The following is a 23594-nucleotide window of genomic DNA, read 5'->3' on the forward strand; positions in this document are numbered from 1 at the left end:
TGCTTCGTGCTTGTTTCAGATGCTATTGTTACATTTCTGTTTGTGTAAATTCAATTTATTGTACCATTACCAATTCTGATCTAAGTTGCTGCCCCCATTGCCTTCCTAAAACCTGCCACCTATCTGTAACTTCGGCTGTTTCTAAAGCACTCTATCTCTCTGCACGTTTATTTCTGACCTTTGCTCTCTTGGCCTTAAAGCTTTGGAATTCCTTTCTCAACTTTTTCTGCTTCTCTACCTCTCTTCCTTTTGAAGGTACTCCTTAAAATCTGCCTTGTCATCTGTTCACTTGCTTTTGTAGCTAGGTGTCAGCTTTTATTTGCTAATGTTCCATTCAGGTGTTTTGGGCATTTTGCTAAGCTAGAGGTGTAGCATAAATGTAAATTGTCATAAATTTACCACAGAAAACTGCATACAGCTTCTTTTGCATGGCAGGGGTTGAAAGAGGCAGATCATTTTGGCAATGGTTTTTTACCAGATAAGACCTGGCACTGTAATGTGTTTTTTGCAGTTACTTTTCAAAAATAAAAATGAAATTGTTTGCAGGGGATATGAAAATTGATTTTTTTTTAAAATTTCAGATATCTGCAATGAGATCAATGAAGAAGTTGAAATTGCTTATCCCATTACTTGTGGCGAGAGCAAAGCTATTCTGTTGTGGAAGAAGTTTGTTTGTCCGGGTATAAACGTGAAATGTGTAAAGGTATGATAAAGCTAAAAGCGTTCTAGTTTTCACTGTTCTGAACTTGTTAAATTTGCTGCTTATTATTTAGTTGAGTCAGGCAGACTACAGAAGTCTCATTTAATTTCTGGCTAATGCAGTGTTGGCAGACATCACATGAGTTGGCCATAGTGATACTTCAATTGCTCGAAGCCCCCTGTGTTCAGGAGGGCGAAAATCAGACTGGGCTGCTGCTGTCGAGGTAACAAATCCTTCATCAGTCCCTTGTCCATTATGCAGCACACAACAGTATGGACATTCCCCAGCACGAGTCAGTGCCTCCGTTTCATCACTCTTGCCTCAGAAGATGCTTCACCTGAATTTTGATAGAATGGGATATTTCTGTTTTTGTATTTGAGTGTATGCATGTGTGTGATATGCTGGTACTCTTAGACATCTCTTTGCCACTTAGTATATGACCAAAGATGTCAATATTTTCAGCTCTGGCTGACAGAATAATTGGATTTTTCTTTTTTTTTAGTTTAATGATCAGCTCATAAGCCCAAAGCAGTTTGTACACTTGGCAGGGAAATCTACACTGAAAGACTGGAAGCGGGCAATTCGAATAGGAGGTATAATGTTGAGGTTGGTACCAATTTTCCAGGATTGCCGGTTTTTAATCTCATTTGTGTGATCTTGAACCCAGGGTAATGCTGTCTCTGTACTTATTTTTGTTAAAATACTTTTCTGCCTTGATATCCAGCGTTCTGGAATCCCTGTCTGCTAACTTTTGATCTGTCTGTCATGGCAAGCTTTTTAATTTCATTTGCAATCATTTATCGTCATCTCCCTACATTAAAATACTCTGAATCCATCCTTTTAATCTAATTTTCCCATTTCTAATGAACTATTGAATCTGAAGCCACAAAATCCCAGGTTTGATTCCTAATCTGTGGTTGATGAGCTGAGGTTCCTCTTTGGTCATCCTGCAGAATTTATAATCATTTTGAGCCCTGCTGTCTGCAATTTGTAACTAAGTTCACAGACTTGGCTGACACCCAGTGCAGCACTTGAGTCCTGCACTTTAGCTGTGCTGGATATCAGATGAGATGTGGAACGAAGGCCCTGTCTGTCATTCTAGGTGGGCAAAAAGATCAATGGGACTATTTTGAGAAGGTGTCTTTCCCTAGTATCCTGGTCAAAATTTATCCCTTGACCAACAACATGGAAAGTAAAGTTTCTCCTCATTACCTTGTGTGCAAATTGGCTACCCACTTTTTCATCACAACATCTATAACAGGAATTCAAAAGTGTTGCTGTATTCTAATCTTTTAACATTGGTGCTTTTTAGAATATTGAACCTATTCAGCTAGGTTTATTTTATTTAAAATATTCAAATTTATTAGTTTTAATTTATCAGCTTACTAATAATTAAATATTACTAATTGGTAAACATAAATTAGTTTTGGATTGGATGCTTCTGATGTTTTCGTGAGCATGAAAGAAGCCAAGGCTCCTTGCAGGTCATGTGTTTCTAAAATTCTGCTGTCTGTCAGTTTTCCCTGCCAGCTCCCACACTCCTTTCCTAAATCAAGTTGTGTATCCTGCTTAATTGGGAGTGGCCGCTACTGAGCATGATACACTGAAGTGCCAACCAACATGTCAGTATTTAGTATTATAAAGTCCTAGTCATAGTCTTATATCATGAAAACAGACCCATTGATCCAACTCATCTAGGCCGACCAGACATCACAATCTGACCTAGTCCCATTTGCCAACATTTGACCTACATCCCTCTAAACCCTTCCTATTCGCATACCATCTAGATGCGTTTTGAATGTTGCAATTGTACCCGTCTCGTCCACTGGCAGTTCATTCCATATATGCACCTGCTGTCTACGTGAAAAGATTACCTCTTAGGTCCTTTTTTAAATCTTCCCCTTTTGCTTTAAACCAGTGTGTCATGTACCCCAACAAACAATCCAACCCAATCCTAGGAAAAAGACCTTGGTAATTAAACTTATTTATGCCCCATATCTTATAAATCTCCAGAAGGCCACCCCTCAATCTCTAGCACTCTGAGGAAAGCCCCAGCCTGTTCTCCAACCTCCCACCCGGATACACCACCTACTCTGGTGTCAACTGCAAACTTACTTACCATTATTTTTATTAGATTAGATTCCCTATCGTGCGGAAACAGGTCCTTCAGCCCAACAAGTCTACACAGACCCTCCGAAGAGTAACCCACCCAGACCCATTCCCCTACTCCCTATTAATGCCCCTATCACTGTGGGCAATTTAGCATGGCCACTTCATCTGACCTGCACATCTTTGGATTGTGGGAGGAAACTGGAGCACCCGGAGGAAACCCACACAAACATGGGGAGAATGTACAAACTCCACACAGTCACCCAAGGCTGGAATTGAACCCAGGTCCCTGGCACTGAGGCAGCAGTACTAACGGGGTGGCACAGTGGTTAGCACTGCTGCCTCATAGCGCCAGAGACCCGGGTTCAATTCCTGACTCAGGCAACTGACTGTGTGGAGTTTGCACATTCTCCCTATCTGTGTGGGTTTCCTCTGGGTGCTCCGGTTTCCTCCCACAATCCAAAGATTTGCAGGTCAGGTGAATTGGCCATGCTAAATTGCCCATAGTGATAGGTAAAGAGGTAAATGTAGGGGAATGGGTGGGTTGTGCTTCGGCGGGTCGGTGTGGACTTGTTGGGCCGAAGGGCCTGTTTCCACACTGTAAGTAATCTAATCTAATCAAAACACTGAGCCACCGTGCAGTCCCGTTGCTCACATCCAAATCATTTATATAAATAACGAAAAGCAGTGGACCCACCACTGATCCTTGTGGCACACCATTGGTCACAGGCCTCCAGTCCAAAAAAAGTCCCCCCTCCATCATCTCCTACCTTCAAACCAATTTGTATCCAATTGGCTAGCTACCCTGGATCCCATGTGATCTAACCTTATTAATGAATGCCACGCAAAACCTTGTCAAACACATTGCTGAAGTCCATATAGACAGCTTCTACTTTTCTGCCTTCTTCAGTCTTTGTTACCTCTTCAAAAAAAGCGTAAGATAGTGACACCTGACATCTCGCCCACAAGCCGTATTGACTATCCCTAATCAGTCGTGCCTTTCCAAATGCATGTAAATCCTGTCCCTCAGAATACTGTCAAGAACTCACCCATCACTCAATGGTCTATAGTTCCCTGGCTTTTCCTTAAAGCCTTTCTTAAATAATGGCACCACATTAGCCACCTTTCAGTCTTCCAGCATGTCACCCATGACTATCAGTGATACAAATATCTCAGCAATCTTTGTTGGCTTCCCACAAAATTCTAGGAAACACCTGATCAGGTCCTGGGGATTTCTCTACCTTAATGCACCACCTCTTCTGTAATATAAACTCTTTTTTCAAGACATCTGTAATTCCGCAAGTTCCCTAGCCCCTCTTTTTTTCCAGAATAAATATTGACACACAATGTTTTATAATGTCACTGATCTCCTATGGCTCTAAACACAGGAGGCTTTGTTGATCTTCATTTTTGAAAATCCAGCTTTACAGCATTTACCCGTGTTATTGGCATTGCCTTCGTAGACGTTTTGGAGGTTTACTCACCCATGATTCAGAATTCCAAGATTTATTTCTTGCCATGTGTGGGGGATAATGTTTGGGGAATTGAGCATCCCTATAGACTAGTAGAATAGTTGTGATAATAGTGGCGTACAGTGAGGTGCTGGAAGACTGGAGGTTGGCAAACGTGGTGCCACTGTTTAAAAAGGGTGGTAAAGACAAGCCAGGAAACTTTAGACCGGTGAGCCTGCCCTCGGTAGTGAGCAAGTTCTTGGAGGGAATCCTGAGGGACCGAATGTATATGTATTTGGAAAGGCAAGGACTGATTTGGAATAGTCAATATGGCTTTGTGCGTGGGAAATCATGTCTCACAAACTTGATTGAGTTTTTTGAAGAAGTAACAAAGAAGATTGAGGGCAGTGCAGAAGATGTAATCTATGCGGACTTCAGTAAGGCGTTCGACAAGGTTCCCCAATGGGAGACTGATTAGCAAGGTCATGTTGCAGCTGTACAGGACGTGGGTTGGGCCACTGTTGGAATATTGCATGCAATTCTTCTGGTCTCCTTCCTATCGGAAAGATGTTGTAAAACATGAAAGGGTTCAGAAAAGATTTACAAGGATGTTGCCAGGGTAGGAGGATCTGCGCTACAGGGAGAGGCTGAAGAGGCTGGGGCTGTTTTCCCTGGAGCGTTGGAGGCTGAGGGGTGACCTTAGAGGTTTACAAAATTATGAGGGGCATGGATAGGATAAATAGACAAAGTACTTTCCCTGGGGTCGGGGAGTCCAGAACTAGAAGGCCTAGGTTGAGGGTGAGAATGGAAAGATATAAAAGAGACTTAAGGGGCAACGTTTTCTCGCAGAGGGTGGTACGTGTATGGAATGACCTGCCAGAGGAAGTGGTGGAGGCTGGTACAATTGCAACATTTAAGAGGCATTTGGATGGGTAAAAGAATAGGAACGGTTTGGAGGGATATGGGCTAGGTGCTGGCATTTGGAACTAGATTGGGTTGGGATATCTGGTCGGCATGAACATGCTGGACCAAAGGTCTGTTTCCATGCTGTACATCTCTGACCCTGATTCTGTGTGCAGCTGTTTGTGTTTGTGTGATGTTGTGGCATCTGCCCTGCAACATAACTGAGCACAGGACGTTTGGCTGATTCAAGCAGGAAATTGCATGTGGAATATTATGTAGAAAAATGTCAGGTTATCCATGTTTGTAGTAGGAGCAGATGTGCAGAATATTTTTTAAATGATAAGAGGTTGGAAGGCGTAGATGTACAAAAGAATTTGGATGCCGTTGTAGATTTAGCTCTGGAAGATTAAATTGAGGTGCAACAAGTTATTAGGAAAGCTCATAGAAGATTAGTCTTTATTGCAAGAGAGTGAGAGTACAGGAGTGGTGAAGTTTTGCTTCAATTGTGTAAGAGTATAGATGGACCATATCTAGAGTAATGCACAATTTTGGTTTCTTTGTCTCAGGAATGATATTGCCATAAAGGAAGTGCAATGAAGATTCACCCCAGATATGTTCCCAGATGATGGGACTTTAATCAGTGGTGAGCCTTTAACATAAGCATAAAGTGGCTGAGCTTCCACAGGATGTAGATTCTGGTTGCCAGTGGCATTGGGGGCAGTTTGAGTAAAAGATATTGAGGTGTTTGATCAGCCATGATCTCATTTAAATAGCAGGGCATGATCGGTGGGCTGAATGGCCAACTGCTCCCCTATGTACAAGTAGAAGCTCCCTATTTGAAGCAACCAATGGAGTATTGTTGGGTTCGCTTTGTGTTTGTGGTGCAGTGCTGAGCTGCAATAGTCCTAACACTGACAACCATCTACATTCACACTTGGAACAATGACAAACTGCATTGTAATGTGAGGCATTGCCACTGTATGCTTTACGTAACAGTGCTTTTAGACAACAGGTCTTGAGAGAACCTTTAAAGAAGAAATTCTAGTGGAGCATCACAGTTTGCTGAAGTGATGTTACTGTGGACTGGAAACACTTGGCTTTCTATTTTATTATCTGCTATCTTTTAAATTGAAGATCAAGGCCAAGATGCACAGTGCAGGGCACTTCTAATGTTGGTAAAGATATTTTTAAAAAATTTAGGAGTTATTAGTGGATGACATTGTTTTTATTTCAATTTTTGGAAGGGTATTTCCACAGCTTTGAAGTCCTCAAAGTTTGCGAGATAACCAGAGCCTTCTGCTTTTTAAAAAATAAAAAGAGAAGAAAACCCTTCTAGTTTATGTATGGAGGCTGGGGCTGCTGACTGTCATTTTATAAAAAGCAAAGAAACCATTTGGCCTGTGTTGCGTATGCTGGCTGACAAAAAGAGGAGGAGAAATGAAACTAAATTGTGTATCTGAATGTGGACAACGTTCATAAAGCACAATGATGTGAATAAATGTATAGTGTGATAGCCATTGTGGAGACATGGATGCTGATGACACAGAAGGAATTCAAAATATTGAGGTGTATATGACATTCAAAAGGAAAAAGAAGCTAGATAAATGTGGATAGATAGCACCCCTAATCGAAGACACTATTGATGCAATAATTAAGGGTGATTCTGGTTCAGGATATCAGGATGTTGAATCAGTTTGGGTGAAGTTGAGCAAACTTTGCGGAGTGGACATTATCTGCAGGTTCCTGAATGGTAACCATGATGTAGGCTGAAGTGTACAAGAAGAAACCTTAAACTTTTTTGATTTTTAAAAAATGGCATTAATCAAAGTATTTAAAACTATTACAAGCTAGAAAAAATTAGACACTAATAGTACACTCAGTGAGGAGTTCTTAGCTTGTGAGAGTGATTATTAGAGCAGAATGTTCTGGAAGTGACCGTAGAGCAAACTATACTAGATTTGAGATTGTGAGATTGTACAGAATTAATGATCTCAGTAAAGATATGTCTGGGTGACAGTGATGACAAAATTCAATCATACTCCCTTTCAACAGGGCAAGCAATGGGTCTAAAATGAGTATGAAAGCTAAGCTAGCTGAAGTAAACTGGATGTACAAGTCAAAATAGATCTATAGAAAAGCAGTGGTAGACATTTAAAGGGATATTTCAGAATACTCTAAGTACATTCCTACTGTAAAAAAAAAGGTCCAAGGGAGGGGAGGTAACTGAAGAAGTTGAGGCATAAAGCATATATTTGTGAAAAGATGCATGACTGATCAGAATACACAAAAGGAGAATTAGTATAAGGTTAATCAAGACAAATAAATTAGAACATGAGAGGAAGCCAACTAGAAATCATAGAGCTGTACAACATGGAAACAGACTCTTCGGTCCCGCTCATCCATGCCAACTGGATATCCGAAACTAATCTAGTCCCAGAAACAAATAGCTTCTACGGGTATCTTTAAAGGGACAGGAGTAAATACAATGAATGGTCCTGTAGAGGGTGATAAAGAAATGGTGTATGTAATCAAAATTTTGATTCCGTCTTCACTTGAGAGTGAAGTAGTTGATTTAAAGAATGTGAGTTTTGTTTTAAATCCCTAGATTCTGGCAAGGTTCCATCAAACTGGAAAATAGTAAATAAGCCACCCTATCCAAAAACAGAAGAAGGCATGAAACTGGAGACCAGTTAGCTTAAGGTCTGATGTTAGTCAGCCTTGAAGGAAATTCGAATGAGAACTTGGAAAATTGGTAAGAGTCAGCAGGGCTTTGTGAAAAGGAAATTGTTGAACCAATTTATTGTAATTCTTTTAATAAGTAATGTGCACTGTGGATAAGAGACCCTACTGACATACTATACTGATTTCCAGAAGTCATTTGACAAGGAGCAGCACAAAATAGTATTGCATGAACTAGGAGCTCACGGTGTAAGGAGCAATATGCCAACAGAGATAGAAGATTGGTTAATAGAAAATCCTGTGCAGAAATGGGCCATTTTCAGATTGGCAAATTGTGATGAGTGTTATCCCATGAGTCTGAACAGGTCCCTTGACTTTTTACAAGTTATACTGATGAATTTGCAGATAATGTAAAGATAAGTAGAAAAGTATGTTGTGAAGAGTGACAATAAGAATGCAGGTGACTATAGATACATTGAGTAAATGGGTAAAAATTTGGCAGACTGACTATAATTTGGAGAAAACAAGTGAAGCTATTCACTCTAGCAGGAGAATTTTTAAAATGTGTTATTTAAAGGACAAAGGCTGCAGAATTCCAAATTGCAATGGGATTTTAGGTGTTCTGGTTGTGCATGAATCTCAAAGTTGGTATGCAGATACAGCAGTCAATCATTGCGACTAATGGAATTCTATCCTTTATTACGAAAGGAATTGCATACAAAAGTGAAGAGTTATGTTTTGATGAGACAAGGCATTGGTGAGACCATGTGTTAAATATCACGTGCATTTTTGATTTCATTATTTAAGGAATGATTGCATGGAAATGGTTCATGTGCACTAGATTGACACCAGGAATCAGTAGTTGCTTTGCAAGAAAATATTGGATAAACTGACTTGTTTCCACCTGAGCTGAGAAAAAGTGAAAGGTGACTTGAAATATACAAGGTCTTGACTGAGAAGGTGGGTTAAAAAGGTTATTTCCTTTTGACGGTGTCCAGAACTAGTGGATATAGTTTTAAAATTAAATCTTATCCTTTCAGAGCAAAGATATATTTTTTTCTCTTAGAGGGCTGTCTGTCTTTGGAACGCTCTGATGGTCATGGAATCATTCAATATCTTTATGGCAGAAGTAGATGGGAATTTGAAACACACACTGAACAGCCACAACCTTATTGAATGGTGGAGCAGGCCTACTTCTCCAAATCAATAAGTTCAATTAGTCTCACTTTTCCAGCTATTTCTCTGTAGCTCCGCAACTTGTGCGCCAAGTTTTCTTTCAAAAGTTGCAATTCAACTGCTTCCATTATCCATAAAATTTATTTTCCTGGAGTGAAAAACAATAAATTCTAGCTCTGCCCAAAGTCCACAGCAGGAAAGATTGCAAATGGAGTTTCAATGACACATTTCACCTAGTCTGCAAGAGTGGTAGGTTATGATATCATGTCAAGTAGCCTTGGAGTGTATTATATATACCCACTAAAGGATTGTCTTTGGATGCACTTACTTGCAGGAAAATGATGGACTCTGGGCAGTTGGATTTCTATCAACACGATAAAGTTTGTACCAATACCTGCCGCAGCACCAAATTTGACCTTCTAATCAGCAGTGCCAGGGCGCCAGTTCCGAGCCAGCAGAGCAATGTGATACAGACCCCAACCTCCATAGATGGTGAGTGCAATGTCACAGATGGAGGGATAATATTGAAAGAGGTGGCGTGGCAGTGGGGGTGTATCGAAAGACATTGAGAGTTGTGGTTTCATAATCGTTGCTTACGCGAGATTTACACTTTATGCTTGCTGTGTTTATTTGGACTTAATCCAATGTCAGAATTTGTAAATCATAGTTTAAACTGCCCCTGAAATGGGGACAAAGTTCAGTAAATTTTTCTGGTGAAATTCTTCAAAATTTTCTTGGAGTACTGATTTATTGATGTGTGCATTGTGACTTCTCATTTTTGGCAGGAGCAGTTTTTTATTTCTTTCTTGGTATAGTATAGTGGTTTCATTACAGGGCTAATCAATAGAATTTGAGAACAAAATCTAGCAGGATAGCTTAAGAAATTGAATCTCTTTTTAAAGTTTGGTCATCAGTAAATCTAAAGAAGCTGACAGATTGTTTTATTAAAAACCCAACTGGTTCATTGCCATATTTGAGGGGAAGGAAGCCTTTACCCAATCCAGCTTACAACTAAATATAGTATAGTACTAAATTCGTTGACTTTAACTCATTTCTGACCTAACAAATCATTCAGGGGCAACGAGAGATGGGTAATGTTTGCAGAACTTGTGAGAATGACTGACTGTTTAGTGAACGGTCAAGTGGTTGGAGACATGTTGAGGGTTTTGTTTTCCTGTGATTCATTTCATGGAATGGGAGTGTTGCTAGTTAGGCTATTTTATTGCCTGAGCCTAATTGCCTTTGGTAGGGTGATGCTGAACCTTGAATCATTGCATTGAATGTTGTGAAGGTACATGCATTATTTGTAAAGAAAAGATTTTGGCCCAGCAGCAATAAAGAAACAGCGAGATTTCCAAAACTGAGCCATGGGTAACTTGAATATGGCAGTGTTCTCGTGCTCCTGCTGTCCTTGTCCTTGTCCTTCCAGGTGTTAGAAATTACTGGTTTGGGAAGTTGCTGCAACGCATGTTATAGGCCTACACGTTGTGGCCACAGATTGCCACTTGTGGAGAATGGAATGTATATGTTGGTGGACAGATTGTCAATCAGGTTGTTTTAATTCAAGTGATGTCAAGCTGTTCGGTGTTGTTGGAGCTGAATTTATCCAACCGAATAGAAAATATTCTAAATTTGCATATGGAAAGACTTGGGAATACTCTGTTGGTCACTGAGGAATGCTAAATGTTTGACCTGCTCTTGTAGCCAAAGTATTTATACGACAGGGATCAGAACTGAACCAGATGCTATAGGACGTTGAAGCTAAGGGAAGTGTTCAACAGTGGTAAAACTATAGAATGTCAAGATGTGATTAGATTCTCTTAATGAAACATGCTTGCGTGGTTATCACCTGCATACCACTTCAGAGCCCAGGCTTGAATGTTAAACTAACTTTGCTAATTTTGAAATGAGACTAATTTCAGAAATGAGTTGTAGATGAACACTTTGCAATCATCAGGGACAGTCACACTTTTGACCTTTATGATGGAGGGAAGGTAATTGAAGAATCTGAAGATGTTAGGCCTAGGACACAACCTGAGGACTCCCAGATTGAAGAACACCTGAAGCAATGTCCTGGGGCTAAGACCAGTGCCCTTCAGCAACTGTAACTACTTTTCTTTGTGCTAGTTATGATTCCTTCTAGTGGATAGATTTTCCCTTGGTTCTCATTAATTTAAATGTTGATGGGTCTCTTTGATATCATTTTTGAACAAATGCTGTCTTCAAGCACAGTCATTCTCATCTCATCTCTGGAATTTAGTTCTTTTTTCTGTCCTTGACAAGGCTGTCATGACGTCTAGGGTTCTGATGAAATCCAAATTGAGTATTGGTGAATAAATACTACTTGATAGCTCCGTTGGTTATACCTCACTTAGACGATTTGAGAGGAGTAGGAGCAATAATTGACCAGATTGAATTTGTCCTCCTTTTTATGGACAGGGCATAGCTAGGCACGTTTCTGCTTGGTCAGAGAACTGTTAATATCATAATTCTACAAGACTAGTTTGGCTAAGGTTGCAACTAATCCTGGAGCACAAGTGTTCATGATTACAACAAGGATTTTGTCACCTCCCAGAGCTTTGATAAATCCAGTATGATCAGTTATTTCATGATTTCACATGAACTAAACTGAACTGGCTGAAAAATCTGATCTGTGATTCTGGAGACTTCAGCTGAATGGCTGAGATAGATCATCCATCTAGATGCTTTAATTGAAAATGGTTATGGTTGTTGGGCCTTCAGCCTTGACTTCTATACTCCTGGTGGGCTGAGCCATCAATAAGGATTTCTCCCTAATGTTTCCTAAGGTTAGTTGTTTAGTTATCCACCATCAGGACAGATGTGGCAGATTGCATTTCTTTTATCTGAGCCCTTTACAGGTTAGTATAACTCTTTGTTTCTGCTGTTTAGTGTGTATATAATCTTGTGCTGTAGCTTCACCATAATGCAATTTAATTTTAGATATGTTCAATACTACACCTGGTATGTTCTCAATTACTCTTGGAAACATGGTCAGTTCCTTTACTTGGTAGTGGTAGAGTGGTGAAATATCGTCCTTCTACTGATGGCATGCAGCACCTCCATGGAGGTCTAGTTTTTGTATGCTTGTTTTTTTCCCTGAATATTTAATTTTCTTGATGGTAGTAGTAATCAGCACTGTGGGGGATGTTCCCATTGTAAAAATGAGATTTTATCTCAAGTAGGACTGTGCTTGTTCCCACCAGTGCTTTCTTGGACAGATACATATAAAACAGTGATGAGGATGAAGTCACAGGGTTTTCACTTTTTTTGGTTTTATTAGCATCTGCCTCAGGACTAGTCTGGCAAGTTTTGTACTTCAGGATTGAACAATGATGTAGCAATGATGCTACTATCCATTTTTCATGTATAAAGATGTTCATGGAGCCTATGGAATCACCTCTGCCAGATTTGGTAAACATAACAGATCTTTCTTCCTGAAAGAACATTGGTGAACCAGCTAGATATTAATGGTATTCTGGTAGTTTCAGGGTGTCTGAAACTGATACCAGCTGCTTATTCCAGATTTGTTTTGTTAACTAAGCTTCAATCCCTCAGTTATTGTTGTGAAATTTGAACTTGTCTCTTTCTTGTTAATTTAGCCTGCTGAATGGCTGTGCCCACAAAATAACCATTCTGTCCCCATGCCCCTCTGATCGGCGAAACCATGGCATAATCAGATTTTCTGCATTTGGCATTATTGGACAGATTGTCTTATTTCAGGACAGAGCAGCCCCCTGGATTTTGCAGCACTTGTGTTTCCACCTTGCTGACCCTCTTTCTCCCCCCCCCCCCCCCCCCCCCATGTGAAGTCAGCATGTTTTATATCCTTTTCTAGGCTGGAATATTTAACTCAGTTAGTAAAGGGCTACCTGGTCTTATTGTTTTTAAATTCAAGCACTTTGAGGCTCAGTGACACCCACCCCTCCCCAAGAGTTTCAATGAAGTGAGAGATTGTGTATTCTAACTGAACAAAAAAAAAATGCTTTTATTTGAGGACTGTTATGGACCAGACTAAATCCCTTCAAAATACGTGAAGATACATTTTTCTTATTTTAAAGGTAGTTGTAAGGTGTTGTACTCCAGATGCAACTTGATTGGTCAAATTACGTGACTTTAAGCAAAACAGTTTATTTTTGTACCACAGTTAAAATACAGATAAAAGAAAAGAATTGGCTTAATTGTAACTATTGAAATGCTTAACAAAATATGTTAACTGCTAATTAATTGTTCCAATACGGTAGCATCACAAACACACCGATGGCAAAGGCACATTCAGTCAAATAGGTTCTTATGTACAAGAAGAGAACACAACTTTTAGCTGTGACAGAGGATTTAAGAGCTTCCACATCCAGCTTCAAGACCCCAGCAACTACAGAAAGCTAAAACTAAAATTCCTGGTTCTGTGGGAGCTTGACCCTATCAATTCAAACTGCTTCTATTGTTCCAACTTCTAAGAAAAACTAAAGGTCACGCAGACTTTTTATTTTATTGGCTTTGCGGCAGCACGCTCAACATGTCTGACTCAACTTTTCTTCATAAAGAAAACCAAAATACTTATTAAAGCCGTTGTATCATCAGAGGACTGTCTGTTTAATTTTACAGGCAATGGGACCCACATAACTGTGTCTGAAGAAAATACTGAAGAATGCATTGAGTGGAGTCCAGCTCTGACTACAGTTGCTGTTACTACAGAGGACTTAAACAGGAAAGATGGTGAAGAGATCTCTGGTGAGTTCAGTGAGCCTTTTCTGAGCTCCAGTTAAACAGAAACCTCTGTCAGAATGTTGGGACTTCAAGCTGGCATGCAGCTGCCTGTAGCCTATGTAATTATGCAAATACTTTGTTCTTTAAAATTAAAATTCAGTACAATAAAATATTTAACAGCTTTTCCTGTTTATATGTCCCAATGAAGAACAACAATTCTTGGAAGAGTATAAACCAACCATGGTTAACCAAGAAAGTTTAGAATTAAATTGTAAAAAAATTAGCATTAAATGTGGTTAAGATTACTGGCAAGTCAGAGGTTTGGGAAAGATTTAAAAATAAACAAAGCATGACTCTTCCTCTACTTTTTTTTTTAAAAAGAGAATAAAGTTTGAGGGTAAATTGGAGAATGGAACTAATAAATGGCAAAGGAGTTGAATAAATAGTCACATCAGTTTTCACAGGACAAGACACAGTTTTCCAAAAATATTAACAAAAGGCAAAAGGGGAAGAGGAAGTAAATACAATAATTATCACTAGAGAAATAATACTCGAGAAATGAAAGGTGCAAAAGGCTGATGTGTCGTCGAGACCTAGTTAGTTATGTTTGAGGATAATAAAGGAAGTAAATGGCTATGGAGGTAGTGGATGCACTGATACTAATCTGCATATGCTTGGGTTCTCAAATTCCCAGAGGACTGGAAAACTGCTAAAGTAACACCTTTCAAGAAGGAAAGAGGAACCGACAATAAACTGCTAAAAATAGGCCCAGCTAGTCAAACATTTGTCATTGGGAAAGTGTTAGTCTGTTCTAAAGAATGTAAGAAAACTCTTAGAAATCTATAAAGTAATCAAACAAAGTCAACATGACTCAATGAAGGGCAAATCATGCCTGACAAACTTATTAAATATTGAATGTTTTTTAGAAATTATCACTTAATAATAGAAGAGCCCATATTGTTGAAGGTAGTATATTAGCATGGATAAGGAATTGGCTATCTATTAGAAGACACAAAATTGGGATACGGGGAACATTTTCAGAATGTCAAGGGCCACAGTAATCCGTGCTGGGCTACAATTATTTACAATATATGTTAACGAATTGAATGAGGAGAGTGGATATACAGTATCCAAGTGCATCCATCACGCCTAATTCCCTTATTGATTGCAAATCAGTCTACCTCAGCCTTGAATGTATGTGACAACACTAAAATAAGAGGAAAGTCAAGTGGCAATGATGACAGCTTACAGAGGGATATAGACAGGAACTTTGCAGATGGAATGTAAATGGGAGAATGTGAAGTCATGGATTTTGTCAGAAAGCATAATTCATGCAAAGTAAGAGCAGAAGTCAATTCAGGCTTTGAGTGTGCTCCACTATTTAATGCAGTCATGACAGATCTCATCTTTGCGTCAACTCCAATTTCCTACCCATGCTCCATAATGCTTTAACCCATTTCTAATGAAAAATCCATCTATCTCCTTTAAGAGATGGACCAAATATTCCTTAAATGGAGCTAAACTATAGAAAACTCTGACACAGCAAATTTGGGATTCCTTGTGCATGAAAAAGAGCATCCAACTTCTCTGGGAACTAAAGGAGGCAAATGGAGTATTGACCATTATTAATAGCAATGATGTATAAAGATAGGAAAACCTTGATAAAACTAAATCAGCCACACCTAGAATACTGTGAACAATTTTGTTCACCTTGGTTTTATTAATAGGGACTGGAGAATTATGTACCTTTTGGGGGAAGTATATGAACACATTAGAGACAGTACAGAAGCATTTTGCAAGAGTGGTTCCAGGGATGCAACATTTCCATTATGCAAAAAGATTAAATGAGTTGGGAAAATGGCTATGAGGAAATTTGAAAGAGGTTTTAAAAATCATGCATGGATGATGGGGAGGAACAATTCCTGCTATTAAAGTGGTAGAGAATTAATAGACACAGATTTAAAATGTTTTGCAAAGGGAATAAATGTGACGAGAGCAAAATCATCTTCATACTGCGAATAGTTACAGTATGGAGTGCACTGTCTGGAAGTTTGATTGGGACAGTTTGGAGGGTTTTGGATGATTATTTGGACAGATAATTGGCACTAGGAAATACATGCTTGAAGATCCTGTATTGACATAAGGGCCATAGCATCTCTGTGATTGCTTGAGTTATCTAAAGAATGATATCCTGGCAGTGGAGGCATTCCAGAGAAGCTTCACAAGTTTGATCCCTGGAATGGAGATTTTCTTACAAGGAAAGATTGAGTCGGTTGAACCTCATTTGAATTTAGTAGAATACGACGTGACTTCTTTGAATGAGTCTTAGAGGGGCTTGGCAGGTAGATGTGAGATGTTCCCATTATGGAAGAGTCAGGTGGCATAATCTGAGTGCAGGAATGCCCATTAAAGCCAGATAAGAAACAATTTCTTGAGAGTTGTAAACCTGTGGAGTTCTTTACCCCAGAGACCCATCACAGTTGGGTTGTTAAAACTGCTCAAGGTGGATGGAAATTTTCTATCAGTAAGGGAACAGGGGGCTCCGTAGGAAAGCAATCAAAGTGGAGTTGAGGCACAATAGGCCGTGAGGTCTTTGAATGGTGGAGCAGACTTGACCAAATGACCAGTTCTGCTTCTGCATTTTTTGGTCGGTCTGTCAGATGTTGTTGCTTCACTGTACCACACAAATTAAATACACTACTACTGAGTCATGTAGGTGAGGAATTCTTGCATTCAGATTCTGCTCATCTCAGCTGTAGTTCACCTTCAGGAGTGATAAAATCATCTTGGCCTGTTACTGGAAAGTTAAAGGATGTTACCAGCCATGTGGATTTGTGATGAACGTATTTCTGAATTTCACTAATAATTTATGAAGTTCACCAGTCTACCAAAATTATGGAATTGCACAGATCAGTGGACATACTGGTGATTGAAAACAGGAATTTTATTTTAAAAGTTTCCCTGTGTAAGAGTGATATTCTGTGTTAAGTTGAAATTCATTATCTTCAAAGGAAGAATTTGTTTTGTGCTGAACGTATAATTCATTATTCAGTGAAGGCGGAACCAAGTTGGATTAAAACCAATAAGTCTGAAGACATGCTTTGGTAACTGAGTTGAATTGTTAACAGAACTGCAGTTTAAATGATTGTAGTTCTGAATCAAAAAATGTTTTAAGAGTGTTTTGCTGCAGTGATATTTGTGTATACATAACATGTAATTTTCTTAGCAAGTCAGACAGCATCTATGGAAGGAGAATTTAAAAATTTGAGTGCAGTGCTACTTCAGAACTCTGAAAAATAGTCTGACTGGACTTGAAGTAATAACTCTTTCTATTTTTGCCATGGGACTTGCTGAGTTCCTTAGCAATTTCTCCTCTTACTCTAAGTTTCCAGCATACACATTATTTTGCTTTTATTTATGTAATATTTTAATATTGTAATAAGCCTTTGAACAATGTGCAAAAGTATTTTACACTTTAAAGACCACTAAGCTTTTTATATTTAATGTTTTGCAAGTTTCCCCTTTTCTTCTTCTTCCCACTGCTAAGTGCACCTATAAGGGTAGAAATGAGCAGAACTGGGTACTGCAAGTGCTGGAAATCAGAGTATAGATTAGAGTGGAGTTGGAAAAGCACAGCACGTCAGGCAGCATCCAAGGAGCAGGAAACTCGCCATTTCGGTTAAAAAGCCCTTGAGGTCAAATTAAACTGTGATGCTTTTTTTAAAAGAATAATCCAGCCACGTTTGCTGTTGGACTTACGTAAGAAATATTTACATAGAGAACTACTGGAATGGAAGGGAACGTACACGCAGTTGGTCTGGTACTGCTAGGTGCTGACCTTCTCAAATCAATAGCGTAATGTACTGTCTATCCTGTAACAAGCAGAGGTTTTGTCTGATTTGTATATGCTTAGATGAGTTGATGTCAGAGAGCATTGGGTTCAAGTTCCACTCTCATGAAAGCCTGATTAAAGCTTACGATTTCAGTGCATACTGAATGAGGATACCAAGAGGTGATTTTGAAAGCAACATTAAATTGAAGCCCCATTTTACTTGTTAAGGAAAATTCATTGGATCCCATGGCAGTAAATAGACAAGAGCAGAACACTCTCCTAGTATCCTGTCCAGCATTTTCCCCTCAGGTGTGACCACCATGTTAATGTCATTCATTGCACATGTATGTCAGATCTTGCTGTGCACAAATTGGCTGCTAGATTTGCCTGCAAAACCAAAGTGTGCTAACTGTATCCCTGATGAATTTTCTACACTTCCTTTCTCTCTGGGTCTCTTTAACCTCCCCTAAATATCTACATATATTCAGCAAAGCATCTGGACACCATTGAGGGACCTGGTTCCCAGTGAGATCCAGTATAACCGGTACCAGTTCATGATGTGCATTCTCATACAACACTTTACTTCATTACTGTTCTGCCAATCAGTCTTCCTGTTCCACAGGGCATTGTATATATTCTTCAGTTAGTGGGGGTATATGTGGAGTACCTGTGGGTATTTTTAAATCATCCTCACATAGTAATCTATTTTTAGCCTCCCCTCGGCCTACAAGGGTCACGCATGGTTATCAGGTGTTACCCTGTGTAGCCTGATAATTAGATCAGTCATCATGCTTTCCCCATCATTGTGACACACCGTAGTCATATTTACTGTTACAGAAAATCCTTTCCTGTAAAGGTCCTGTCTTAGTTTGCTGTCATCAGCACCACATAGCCATTGCATTCACCACACCATGATGTGTGCTTGTGGTTGGACTTCAATCATTCACTCTTGTCCCTTGTATTTGTACCACCCTGTTCCATATGCCATTCATGACAGCCAACGCTGCAATCCAGGCAAATCGTTTTCCCAATTGTGCAAATTTTGCAACAAAGATAATTTCACAGCAGTTTCTCCTCTTCAGTTAACACACCTGTGTTTCTAATTGAACAAATTTCTCTGCTATTTTTCTAAGCCCACTCCTGTCTCCCTTTCCCACTCAGGCAGAGTTTGTTTCTCATCTACTCTTTTTTTCTTTTTCTTCGGAGGTCTCCCTTCTGAAGATATGTGGCTAAGTTTCTTGACCTGTTTAGGCGCAGTCAGAGCCACAGCTTGAACAAGCTTCTCACATCCTGAGATATGGTATTGGTGGCAGTTATTCTGTACCCCTCTGGACTTTAGTTGGTTAACATGATACAATCCCTGTATCTCAAAGTTTGGTGTACTGAGGGTTTGGCTTTTGCTATCACTAAGTGGGACCTGCACTCCCTGGAGTCTGGCAAGTCCTAGGTTGGAGATGTTAAAACATCACTCGTTGCCCTGTCTGTGTGTCACTAGGCTTGGCTTCCATCCCTGCCATCTGCTTGGTGATTTTATGAATGCCAATTAATATTCAATTTTATGGTAGTGTGAAAACCACCTGTCCATTTAAAAACTTGATGAGCCAGCCTTCATAGAACATAGAAAAGTACAGCACAGAACAGGCCCTTTGGCCCACGATCTTGTGCCAAGGTTTAATCATAATGTAAAATACAGTAACTTAACTACACACCCCTCAACTCACTGCTATCCATGTGCATGTCCAGCAGTCACTTAAATGTGCAATGTCTCTGCTTCCACCAGCACAGCTGGCATCGCATTCCATGCATTCACAACTCTCTGCGTAAAGAGCCTACCTCTGACATCTCCTTTATACCTTACTCCTCATATCTTCAAACTATGACTCCTCGTACCAGTCAATCCTGCCCTGGGGAAAAGTCTCTGGCTATTGACTCTATCTATGCCACTCATTATTTTGTATACCTTGATCAGGTCTCCTCTCTTCCTCCTTCTCTCCAGAGAGAAAAGTCCAAGCTTATTCAACCTCTCTTCATAAGATAAGCCCTCCAGTCCAGGCAGCATCCTGGTAAACCTTCTTTGCACCCTCTCCATAGCCTCTGTATCTTTCCTGTACTAGGACGACCAGAACTGGACACAATATTCCAAGTGTGGTCTCACCAGGGACTTGAAGAGCTGTAGCAAAACCTCATGGCTCTTAAACTCGATCCCCCTATTAATGAAAGCCATATGCTTTCTTAACAACCTTATCCACTTGGGTGGCAACTTTGAGTGATCTATGTACTTGCACACCCAGATCCCTCTGTTCCTCCACACTGCCAAGTGTGTACAGGGAAGTCTTCCCACACAGTCCCATTGGTTTGAGGCCTGACACTGTCACATGTGGGGACTTTGACCCTTTGGTTCTGCTTGGTTCATCAATGTCAAGGAGCCTTCGAGAGGCAATGGGACAGCTACCTGTATGGAGATGGCCAACCATGAGCAAAACGTTCTGCACCTCTGCAGTTAAAACACTTCTGGCTGTGGCTGCAATCCCAAAGTCAGGTGAGGGTGTCCCTCTTTTTTTGCCGATAATTCTTCCCGTATTTCATTTTTACTCATTCCATTTTTCTCTGCCGTTTTTCTTGTCCTCAACTTCTTTCGTCCAAGACCTGACCATCTACCGAATCATCCGCACCTTGTGGATGATGTCTGAGGGGTTGAATCTCTTGCATACCTTTCTACCTCCTCTGTGGCATGGGACACCAGGGTGCACCACATCTTACTGAGCATGTCGGGCCAGTTCATTCTCTAAATATCCCCAATCCGTGTCTTTTTCGTCACAGTACTGTCCTCTGTCAGAGAGTGCGGACAAAACCTCATTGGCTAAATTAGACTTGAAAGCAGATGTCTCCTGGCATTTGTCTGCAGTTTGGCCCCTATTTTCAGTTTGAGCTTGATGAAGGACCTTACTAGTTGACCGTAAATCCTTACACTTTGCCTCCATCATTTTGGCCTTTTTCTGTCCCTGTATCATTATGAACCCTTTCCTTTGCTATCTAGCCTTTTCAGACTGGTTTTGAAAACTGTCAAATGAACCACTTGGACTTGGACTTGGTTTTGTTCCTCAGTTTTCTAATTTTCTTCTTTTAAAATCTCGGATTTTTTTTTCATCTTGCCGCGAGACTGGAGGCTTAAAATTAGCATGTCTCATCACCTCTCTTTCCATTTCAAGCTATATTTTCCGTGTACACATAACAAATCGAAACTGCCTCCTTCTCTTCTGGGTGCGCACTGTCCCGTATTCTAGCTTTATCCCAGAGTATCTGTGCTGCCAATCCTTGATCAATGAAGTCTGATCCATTACAGAAATCAACCCACTGGCCATTTCTTACCAAGATAATGCTTAAACACTGTTTTTCACACTGGCTGACTGCTTGCCTTGATCTCTGTTCAGGTGTTACGTTCTCTTCCTGAGGTTTCAGACACAGGATGTAATTTGCAACACCAACTTCTACAAACAGTTAAAGTTTATTAAAGCCTGTACAAGCTAGGTGACCTCCTTTGACCCTCCTCACAGGCGTGCGAAGTCGAGTCAAAAGAGGCCCTGAACAAAGAAAACACATCCCCGTTTCTGCAGGTCATTTGCTAATGCTTACAGATACTCTGGCTACTCCCCTCATAACTACATTAACCCAAGTACAATGGTCAGATGAGGTCATCCTCTGAGATAATGTAAGTGCCCTAATCCCGGAAAAACGCTATGCAAATGACTTCCTGATGCACTGATTCCCCAAGACAATGTAGGTGTGATATGCTTCAGTATCGGAGGATGATCACGCAAATGAATTTTATTGGCTGGATGTGGCTATGAAAGCATTTCTGAATGGAAGGGGCTAAATAAGAATTTAATTTGATATAGCAGGAGAGTAGTAACAACCACTGGCACGGTGGCTCAGTGGTTAGCACTGCTGCCTCACAGTGCTAGTACCTGGGTTCGATTCCAGCCTCAGGTGACTACTGTGCGGAGTTTGCACATCTTTCCCCATGTATGCGAGGGTTTCCTCCCAGTCCAAAGATGTGCAGGTCAAGTGAATTGGCCTTGCTAAATTGCCCATTATGTTCAGGGATGTATAGGTTAAGTGTATTAGTCAGGGATAAATATAGGGGAATGGGTCTGGGTGGGTTACTCTTCGGAGGGTCGGCATGGACATTTTGGGCCAAAGGATCTGTTTCCACGCTGTAGGGAATCTAGTGAAATGAAGTGTGAGTCATCCACTTTCCTGAATGACTGTCACCTCCACCCACTTCCAGAATGTTCAGCTTCAGGAAGAAAAAATAGAGTACAGTTTAACCCTTTAACGTTACATTAATGTCCAGGGAGAGAGTCCAATTTAATTTTCTAACATTACATAGGCTGCAGTCAGCAGACTTAAACTCCTGCTGTCATGTTTGGTGTAGTTTGTCAGAGAGCCCTGGGTCCACATATTTATCAACCCAGTCTGTTACTGCTTCAAAACATTTCAGGTTAATTTTGATGTTTCCCTGTAAGGTTTATGAAAGCTTGTAATGTAGGAAATGAAGTTTGAATTCTTATTTCATAAATACTGTCGGTTTTGATTTCTAACATACTCTCTAAATCTACATTCTGGAGTTGATGGAATACCTGGCTTCTAAAGAGGTTTTATTTCTTGTTGCAGAAGACACCCTGGCCTTCTGGAAAGGAATAGCGGATGTGGGTCTGCTGGGAGAAGTTGTTACTAACATTCAGAAGGAGCTGATGGAGATGCTGGCAGGTGTTCAGCAGAGGATGTGTCAGACTCCATTGCAAATCACAGGTAGGTAAAGGAACATCTGGCTGTATTTTGTATTTGGGTATTGGCTGTCAAATGTTTCCATGAAGTTGATTATCTGCTCTCTGTCTGGTGACTGTTCACTTGAAAATCTTGCAAATTCAAGAGTCTGAGAGGTTTATGTTGTGATGCCCCTACTGTAATGCTGTCTACTCTGGACTCTCCACCTCCACTTTTGAAACACCTCTGTTTCACCAAGGACCTACTGTCCATATCCTACTGAACAAATCCAGCTTACCAACCATTCTCATTGGCCTTCCTGGACTCAAATTTCAACCTGTACCCTTATCTTTAATGTCTTTGTGGATTCCTTGTCCCATTCCTAACTTTCTACGCCCATATCAAATTCCTTCTGTTCCCTAAATATTAGAGTGTTCTCTTATAAAACTCCTTTACTACTTCTCCACCTTTCCTTCACCACCCATGGCTTTATCTTCATTTGTCTCTGTGCTATCTCTCAAATTTTCTCTCAAACATCCTCTGTCTCTAGCAATGTTTTTCTTTCAGATCATCTTTGAAATGCATATCTTTGACTGGAGGCCTGTGACCAACGGTGTGCCACAAGGATCGATGCTAGATCAACTGCTTTGACATAAATGATTTGGATGTGGACGTATGAGTTTTAGTTAGTAAGTTTGCAGATGACACCAAATTGTAGGTATAGTGGACAGCGAAGAAGGTTACCTCCTGAGTACAATTGGATTTTGATCAGATGGACTAATGGGCTGAGGAGTGGCAGATGGAGTTTAATTTAGATAAATGCAAGGTGTTGTATTTTGCAAAGACAAATCATGGCAGGGCTTATACACCTTTAATGATAAGGTCCTGGGAACTGTTGCTGAACAAAGAGACCTTGGAGTGCAGGTTCATAGCTCCTTGAAAGTGGAGTCGCAGGTAGATAGGATAGTGAAGGTGTTTGGAATGCTTTCCTTTATTGGACAGAGCATCAAGTATAGGAGTTAGATGGTCAAGTTGTGGCTGCACAGGACATTGGTTAGGCCACTTTGGGAATATTGTTTGCAGTTCTGGTCTCTCTCCTATCGGAAGGATGTTATGAAACATGAAAGGGTTCTGAAAAGATTTACAAGGATTTGAGCTTTTGGGAGAAGCTGAATAGGCTGGGTCTGTTTTCCCTGGAGCGTCGGAGGCTAAGGGGTGACCTTAGAGGTTTATAAAATCATGAGGGGCATGG

The 23594-nt window shown here is 40.3% G+C and overlaps 1 protein-coding gene across 2 annotated transcripts in view; it reads left to right on the forward strand.

The window, feature by feature from the left end:
* The window catches only part of LOC132830010 (glucocorticoid modulatory element-binding protein 1-like), a 42774-nt gene that overhangs the window by 14168 nt on the left and 5012 nt on the right, over positions 1-23594 (forward strand). For both annotated transcript variants that reach the window (XM_060847470.1, XM_060847471.1), the window contains exons 3-7: positions 582-703; positions 1203-1306; positions 9353-9510; positions 13642-13767; positions 22250-22387. In XM_060847470.1, the coding sequence (XP_060703453.1) occupies positions 582-703; positions 1203-1306; positions 9353-9510; positions 13642-13767; positions 22250-22387 (648 nt within the window). The remainder of the gene's footprint in view (positions 1-581; positions 704-1202; positions 1307-9352; positions 9511-13641; positions 13768-22249; positions 22388-23594) is intronic.

This window comes from Hemiscyllium ocellatum, chromosome 30 (genome assembly GCF_020745735.1).
Source record: "Hemiscyllium ocellatum isolate sHemOce1 chromosome 30, sHemOce1.pat.X.cur, whole genome shotgun sequence".
Taxonomy (NCBI): domain Eukaryota; kingdom Metazoa; phylum Chordata; class Chondrichthyes; order Orectolobiformes; family Hemiscylliidae; genus Hemiscyllium; species Hemiscyllium ocellatum.